At 50.0% G+C, this 7,879-nt stretch overlaps 1 protein-coding gene across 1 annotated transcript in view; it reads left to right on the plus strand.

Annotated features, from left to right (window-relative positions):
* The window catches only part of LOC107299363 (patatin-like phospholipase domain-containing protein 7), a gene marked incomplete at its 5' end in the record, with an annotated part of 17,996 nt that extends 11,986 nt beyond the window's left edge, over nt 1-6,010 (plus strand). The window contains 7 exons of the mRNA XM_015828729.1: nt 511-627; nt 2,831-2,979; nt 3,269-3,421; nt 3,606-3,716; nt 5,305-5,389; nt 5,591-5,694; nt 5,942-6,010. Of these exons, the coding sequence (XP_015684215.1) occupies nt 511-627; nt 2,831-2,979; nt 3,269-3,421; nt 3,606-3,716; nt 5,305-5,389; nt 5,591-5,694; nt 5,942-6,010 (788 nt within the window). The remainder of the gene's footprint in view (nt 1-510; nt 628-2,830; nt 2,980-3,268; nt 3,422-3,605; nt 3,717-5,304; nt 5,390-5,590; nt 5,695-5,941) is intronic.
* Nucleotides 6,011-7,879: the final 1,869 nt, after the last annotated feature.

Raw genomic sequence — 7,879 nt, forward strand, 5'->3', positions numbered from 1 at the left:
AGCCATGTCTTGAGGGCGCGGCGGAAGGTTAGGAGATCCGGGATTGTCCGGATCTCGGGGGGTAGCTCGTTCCAGAGGGTGGGGGCACCCACAGAGAAGGCCCTCCCCCTGGGGGTCGCCAGCCGACATTGCTTGCCAACTGACTCGTGTTTATGACGGCCCCGTGAAGTCAAATGCGAGAAGCCAGCTTCACTTCGCCCTAAAAATGGGGACAAAACTCGCTTAGCGGATGTCTCACTTTATGAATTATGACAGGTGGAGATGCTGGGCCATTTGTCTGAAATGGTACAGGGTTTCCTGCCTGAGCAAGGGGCTGGACTAGATGACCTCCAAGGTCCTTTCCAACTATTATTATTATTATTATTATTATTATTATTATTATTATTATTATTATTATTATTATTATTATTATTATTATTATTATTATTAAGTCTATATTTCCATGTCTTCTCCACGTTGGGGACGAGGGTAGCTGGGAAGTGACCACAGATCTGTTCTTCTCTCCTAAAGGTTGCCTGTGGCGCTACATCAGGGCCAGTATGTCTCTCTCTGGTTACTTGCCCCCTCTCTGTGATCCCAAAGACGGTCATCTCCTAATGGATGGTGGTTACATCAACAACCTGCCAGGTGAACTTTTTATGATAGGCTGAAAAGAGAATACGGTTAAAAGATAGTTAACATCAATTTAGATGGAAGAAGAAGGAGCAGGTAAGGAGGGAGACCCAGGCCACACAATATTGAATAAGTGGAGGTTGCATAAATATTTATAGAAGTATATACCGAGAAGGTTAGATAAATAGAAGTATTAATGTAAGAGAAAATTAATCTTATTGTATATAATACAGATAGGGAAATTTGGAGAGAGGGGTTGCTCGGACATTACCCCCGAATTGTATCTGAAGAGGGATGAGAGGGAAGAAAGGAGAGGAGAGAGAAAAGAGTAAAGGAGGGGGGAAGGAAGTAGGAAGGTTGGAGGAGAAGTGGGGAAGGAAAGAGAAGAGGAGAGGAAGAAGAGGGAAGTAGGGAAGAAAGAGAAGAAAGGGAGAAAGAAGGTAGAGAAGAAGGAGTGTGGATACAGTGAAAGGGGAAATGGGCGAGCAACATCAAAAGTCATGTGTATGTATTTATTTCATTTTATTAAAAGTATCTTATATACAAGAATGTAAAAAGAATGTATGTTAACATCTGATAAATATCACGGTATATGTATGGGGGAGAGTTTGGAGGGAAAAATTATATATATATATAAAAAAAACATCCTCCCAGGTAATCAGGTCTGCACAAACAAGCCAAGCCCCATCCTCTCTCCACCGTGCCCAAAAGGTTGAGGACCTCTGGGATAGAGTCTCCTGCTTGAGCAGGGGTTGGACTATAGGACCTTCAAGGTCCCTTCCAACTCTCTTCTCCTGTGTTCTGCCCCAACTTTCTGCAGTGTTTGTGAAGCTCTCCTTGCGGGTTTTCTTGTGCATTCTCCCTCTCCCCCCCCCCCCTCTGCAAAATAGACAAGGAGAGTCCTGAATCCAAGGACATCCAGTCCTTCACGCGGCTGGAAAGGGGTTTGAATCCAGCTTTGTCCGTTGGGTCTCCCGGCACTCCTTGATGTCCACCCTCTTCATCCTTTCTCTACTGAAAGGAGAAAGAACAAGCGAGAAGTCTCAGCTGGCACCTGCCGAGCGCGATTGGGCTTCCTTTGAGACGGCCTGGCTTTGTGCGGAGAGCGGATTTGAAAGCCGAGCTGCGCAAATCTCTCTTCCTCCGTCAGCTAAAATGGGCACCTTTGTCGTAGCCGTTTTCTCCGGGCTTCTTTCCAGTTCCTTTTGCTTCCCCTGTCTTCTCACCCTCGCCTCCCTGAGGGACGTTGAGTCACTTCTTCCCTACAAAGAGCCCTTTTCTTCCTGGAGAGAAAATCCTTTTCGTGGCTGGGTTTCAAGTGGGGGAAGGACAGCCGGAACATGGAGGCCTCGCGAATTACCTCAGTTGTCGCGAATTACCTCAGTTGTCCTCCGAGGGCTGAAAGCTGAGAGAATTTGGGGAAGGGGCTTTTCTCTGGAGCAACACTGGCTGGCCCGGAGTCTCGTCTGAAACATCTGGGTCTAGGAGAATTTAATTTTGGGCCAGTTTGGTTTAATGATTAAGACACCGGGCGGAAAAATGGGAGACGGTGAGTCCTAGTCCTGCCTTTGGCATGAAAGCCGGCTGGGTGACTTTGGGACAATCACCAGGAGACGGTGAGTTCTAGTCCCACCTTAATCATGAAAGCTGCCTGGATGATTTAGGGCCAAGTACCAGGAGACGGTGAATTCTAGTTCTACCTTAGGCATGAAAGCCAGCTGGGTGACTTTGGGCCTATCACCAGGAGACGGTGAGTTCTAGTCCTGCCTTAAGCGTGAAAGCCACCTGGGTGACTTTGGGCCAATCACCAGGAGATGGTGAGTTCTAGTCCTGCCTCAGGCATGAAATCAGGCCGGGTGACTTTGGGCCAATCACCAGGAGACGGTGAGTTCTAGTCCCACATTAGGCATGAAAGCCAGCTGGTTCATCTTGGGTCAACCTCTTCTCCAAAGGACCAGTAGGCAGGGCAAAAAGCAACAGATGGAAACTCATCAAGGAGAGAAGCAACCTGGAACTAAAGAGAAGTTTTCTGACAGTGAGAACAGTTAAATCAGTTGCCTCCAGACGTTGTGGGTGCTCCATCACTGGAGGTTTTCAAGAAGAGGCTGGACGGCCACCTGTCTGTGATGTTACAGGGTCTCCTGCTTGAGCAGGGGGTTGGACTAGAAGACCTCCGAGGTCCCTCTTCCCATTCCCTTCTTCTGCTTTCTCCCCACAGCGGACGTTGCACGCTCCATGGGAGCCAAGATCGTCATTGCCATCGACGTGGGCAGCCGAGACGAGACGGATCTCACCAATTACGGCGACGCTCTTTCCGGCTGGTGGCTGCTGTGGAAGCGGTGGAACCCGTTAGTGGAGAAAGTGAAGGTAGGGTGGGGAGGCTGTTAAACGAACCGTCGTAAGTCGAGGACTGGCTGCAGTGGCTTTCGAAGGGAGGTGGTGCAAATACCTCTCTCTTTCTCTCTCTCTCATTCTCATTCACATTCTCTCTCTCTCATTCTCTCTCTCTCATTCTCTCTTTCATTCTCATTCTCATTCTCTTTCATTCTCTCATTCTCATTCTCTCTCTCTCTCTCTCATTCTCTCTCTCTCTCTCTCTCTCTCCATCTCTCTCTCTCTCATTCTTTCATTCTTTCTCTCTCTCATTCTCTCTCAGGTGCTGAACATGGCCGAGATCCAGACTCGGCTGGCCTACGTCTGTTGCGTCCGGCAGTTGGAGATGGTCAAGAACAGCGACTATTGCGAATATATCCGTCCGCCTATCGATCGCTACGGGACGCTGGACTTTGGGAAATTCGATGAAATCTGTGTGCGTTGTGGGGCGGGGAGGGACAGCCGGAGGAACGAAGCCGCGAAGGGAAGATCCGTGGCTGGGGAGGGAGGTAGAATTCAGAATTCAGCGGCCCCGGGTTCAAAACTGCCATGCTTTGACACAAGCCGAGCCTCAGAAGCGTCGATTGTGGCTGCCATATATTTTGTTTCCCCTCCTTCAGGAAGTCGGCTACCAGCACGGGAAGACGGTTTTTAACGTTTGGTGCCGGAGTGGGGTCCTGGAGAAGATGCTGAAGGACCGGCAGGAAGGCTGCCAGTCTAAACCCTCCTGTGTGAGTGTGTGCCCTGGTGTGTGTGTGTGTGTGGTGGGGGGGGAGAGCAGCCAGCTCACTCAAGAGCCGAGTGGGCAGTGCCTGCAGAGCTGCCCCCTTTCCAGATGTTCCAGTTTGGGAGACAGATGGGGCAACAACTCATTTTTTAATTCTAAGATGATGTGGCAGACTGAGGCTTTCTCGGTCCGGAGAAAAAATGCAGCCGCTAAGTTTTGGACAAGGATGCTCTCCAACCAGGGCTCCCCCCGACCAAATGTGGGGCATTTTGGAAAGGAATTCTAAACAGAGAATTGCAAATTTTCTCTTTGCAAATCTTCTTTCTCTTTCTCTCTTTCTTTCTCTTTTACTTTCTCTCTCTCTTTTTTGTCTCTCTGTGTCTCCTCTCTTTCTCTGTCTCACTTTTTCTCTGTCTTTCTGTCTTTCTCTTTTACTCTATCTATCTATCTATCTATCTATCTATCTATCTATCTATCTATCTATCTATCTATCTATCTATCTCCTATCCGTCTATCCATCTATCTGCCTATCTATCTATCTATCTATCTATCTATCTATCTATCTATCTATCTATCTATCTATCTATCTATCTATTTCTATTTCTATTTCTATTTCTATTTCTCTCTCTCTCCCTCTCCCTCTTTGAGTAGCCACAAGCTTAGCCTTGTTTGGAGAGGAATTTTCCTTCCGTTCTGCAATTTTCTGCTGAACGCTTCAAGCTTTTCAGAATGCTTAACCCAGCCAGCCACCCAACGCAGTCTGAAACCCGGGGGGGGGGAATTCCACACCCATTTCTGCCTGGAAGTGTGTGCTTCCCCCACCCCCCCTTCTCAATATTTTTTTTTTAAAAAGGACAGGATGATCTGTCCAAGAAAGGGAAGATTGATAAGCCAAATTTTGAACAGAGGAGAAAAAACAAACTAGCTGGAAATGCTTTCAGTGGGGAATTGCAGCATCAAACTCTAACAAGCCCCCCCGCCTCCCCGGTCTTCTTTGAACCCTGGAAGGAGAATCTCCCTTCTTCTTTCCTTGTTTGTTGCGTCCTACGCAAACTGAAAAGCAGATCTTCCCCATCCCTGCCCTTCCTCTGGACAGCTTTGCCATTGCAAACCTGAGTCATCGCATTTTTTGGACGTTGGCTGTAATGTTGAGAAAACGCATCCAATTAAAGTAAGGGACAGAGCTGGCTGTGGTACTGTGGCACATTGATCCAAGCCCCTCGTGGCTCCGGTCGATAGCGCTGAGTAGCCGAGCTGAATTGTCTTCTCCTTCCCCCTATCCTACAGCTTAAGCATTCTTCCCTCCTTTTGCGAAGGATGGTCACCGTGGTGGATTGTCGTCTGGATTCCCAGGAGAGAGGGAGGGGCTGGTTCCCAGAGGGCAGGAAAAGACGAAAGGATATCCGTAGTTAACGCAGATTGTTGCTTTAATCTGGCAAGATTCTGTCTGTGGGCAAAAGACAGTGAAGAAAGTTGTCTGGTGTAATTCCCCAGGTCTTTGTTGGTTCTTGGGCCTGACCGTGACTGAGACACCCAGCATTTGTTCATCCTTTTTTTCTTTCTTTCTTTCTTTCTTTCTCCTCCCCTTTCAGTACGTGACCTGCCCCACCACCTCTTTCACGGATTTGGCTGAAATCGTCTCCCGAATTGAACCGGTGAAGGCCATCCTTGTGGACGGTGAGCAAACGGAGGGAGGGAGACAGGCCGTTCTCAAGAAAGGAGGATATTCCGTAGCTCAGGGCTTGAAAGGAGGGGTCCGGGGATCTTTTGGAGTGGCTCCAGGTGATCCAGTCACCTGAGGATGCCGGCTTAAGCGTTCTCCTTCCCGCCTTGACCCTGGCTTCAAACGAGCCCTCTTCCGACTTCTCTCCCGTTCAGACGAATCCGACTACCAGACCGAATACGAAGAGGAGGTTTTTGACAGCCAGAAGGACGACTACGTCAGTTTCCTGACCAGCGAGACGGAAATATATACGGATTCCGTAAGGGTAGCCCTGGACCTTTTGGGGTTCCACTGCCACCTCCTCCAGCCCCCCACCCCCAGGCTGTGGGAGTCTGTGGCTTGATTTGAGATGGGTTTGAAGGTAGATCGAGCAGGCCAAACCACCATAGTAGTCCTTTCCTCTTATTATTCCTCTTCCTCTTCTTCCTTTCGCCTGTTTCCTTTTGCCTACTGTGGACGCTTCGAAGCCCAATCAAATAAAGTTCCCCGTTTCCTCTTCTCTCCAGCAGGATCAAGAAATCCGGCTAAGGCGGCCTGTCCGTGGCGACTCGGAAGACAGCCAACTGGCAGCCTAACAAGACCCACCTTGGCCCACCTGGCTTTCTCCTCCCCCCTCCTCGCCAACTTCCTCAAGCAGTGCCCCTCTCCCCATTTCTCGGTCTGAAAACCAAGGTTTCCCCCCCCAAAAAAAGCGATTAGCATCCGCCGATGGACAAACGGGCCCCGTACAAAGCCATCGCCGATCGATCGGAGTCTGCAGAAACTTTGGGCAGAACCTTCGGGGTTTGGGGCTCGTGTGAACCGAGAGGGAGATGGGAGAAAGGAACCCTTTGCACGAATCTGGGTTGGAAGGAGGAGGAGGAGGAGGAGAGGAGGGAAGTGGAGGATGGGCTTCTGGCATTCTTCACCCCACCGGATCCCACTGAGTTTGGCTTGAGCAACCGGCATCTCCAAGGAGAGCAAAAGTCTCCCCCGGGAATTTGCAGCTAGCGTAGGGGATGCTCCTTGCTCAACAAGCAAAAGCCGAAGATGGAACCATCTGCCAGGGAGGGACGAGAGTCGTGACGACAACAGCAGTGACTTTCACACAGACGCCCGTTCGAACGACGCTGCTGCTGCTGCTGCTGCTTGTGGTGCTGCAGGACCAGCTTTCTTGCGTTCCCGCAAGGGGCTGTTTTTAAACCTTCCTAAAAACTTTTGGCGGAAAACCCTCAGCTTATTTATGCCGGCCTGCCCTTCAGCTCCTGCTTTCGTGGGCCTCCTCTGTGCCCAACAACGGATCGGCCGTTCCTGTGTTATAGTATACTGCCAAATCTCTCTTTTTCTCTCTCTCTCTCTTCTCTCTCTCTCTCCTCAGGGGTTCTTAAAAAGAGAATAATAAAAAGCTGAAAACCCGTATCCTGGCCTTGCACCCTGGCTCAAAGGCACCCCGTGGGGTGTTCGGCGTTTTGCAAATAAACCCAAGACGAAGGGGTGTATTTGAGGGTGGGGGTGCCAGTTGCGGCACGGGGAGTCCTCGGCTTAACGACCTGCAACTGAGCCCCAAATCGCTGCCGCTCGGTGAGACAGCTGCTAAGTGTGGTTCCCCCTCCCCTTTTACGACCTCCCTTGCACACGCTGTGAAGCCCATCGCTGCAGTTGTTAAGTTAGCGACACGCTGGTTAAAGGAATCCAGCTTTCCCTCCCCTCCCCGTTGACTTTGCTCAGCGGAAGGTCACAAAAAGAGGATCGCGTGACCCCCGGGGACTCCGTGACCGTCATACATACGAGTCAGTTGCCAAGCCTCCGAATTTTGATCGCGTGACACACACACCCGGGGACGCTGCCACCGTCATAAATACGAGTCCTGGAGTTTGATGAGGTGACCCCCCAGGGAAGCTGCAGTTGTCCTAAGTGTGAAAAACAGTCATAAATCACTTTGTCGGTGCCGTCGTAACTTTGGAACGGTCAGTTTTAAGCGTAGGCCGAGGACGATCTGTATAGCTTCTCCGTTGAAACTGGGAGGGAACGCCATGTTATGAAATTGAGTGTACATCCAGCCTTCTTCTTGCCCATTTTCTGCCTCTTTGAGATGATAATAAAGTTGGAAGGGACCCTGGAGGTCATCTAGTCCAACCCCCTGCTCAGGCAGGAAACCCTCTACCATTTCAGACAAACGGCTGTCCAGTCTCTTGAAAACTTCCAGTGTTGGAGCATTCACCGCTTCTGGAGGCAGGTTGTTCCACTGGTTAATTGTTCTAACTGCCAGGAAGTTTCTCCTTAGTTCTAGGTTGCTTCTCTCCTTGATGAGTTTCCACCCGTTGCTTCTCGTCCTGCCTTCAGGCGCCTTGGAGAATAGCTTGACTCCCTCTTCTTTGGGGCAGCCCCTGAGATACTGGAAGACTGCTATCATGTCCCCCCTCGTCCTTCTCTTCCTTAAACTAGACAGACCCAATTCCAGCAAC

Source organism: Protobothrops mucrosquamatus, unplaced genomic scaffold, assembly GCF_001527695.2.
Source record: "Protobothrops mucrosquamatus isolate PMUCROS unplaced genomic scaffold, P.Mucros_1.0 scaffold4824, whole genome shotgun sequence".
NCBI lineage: Eukaryota > Metazoa > Chordata > Lepidosauria > Squamata > Viperidae > Protobothrops > Protobothrops mucrosquamatus.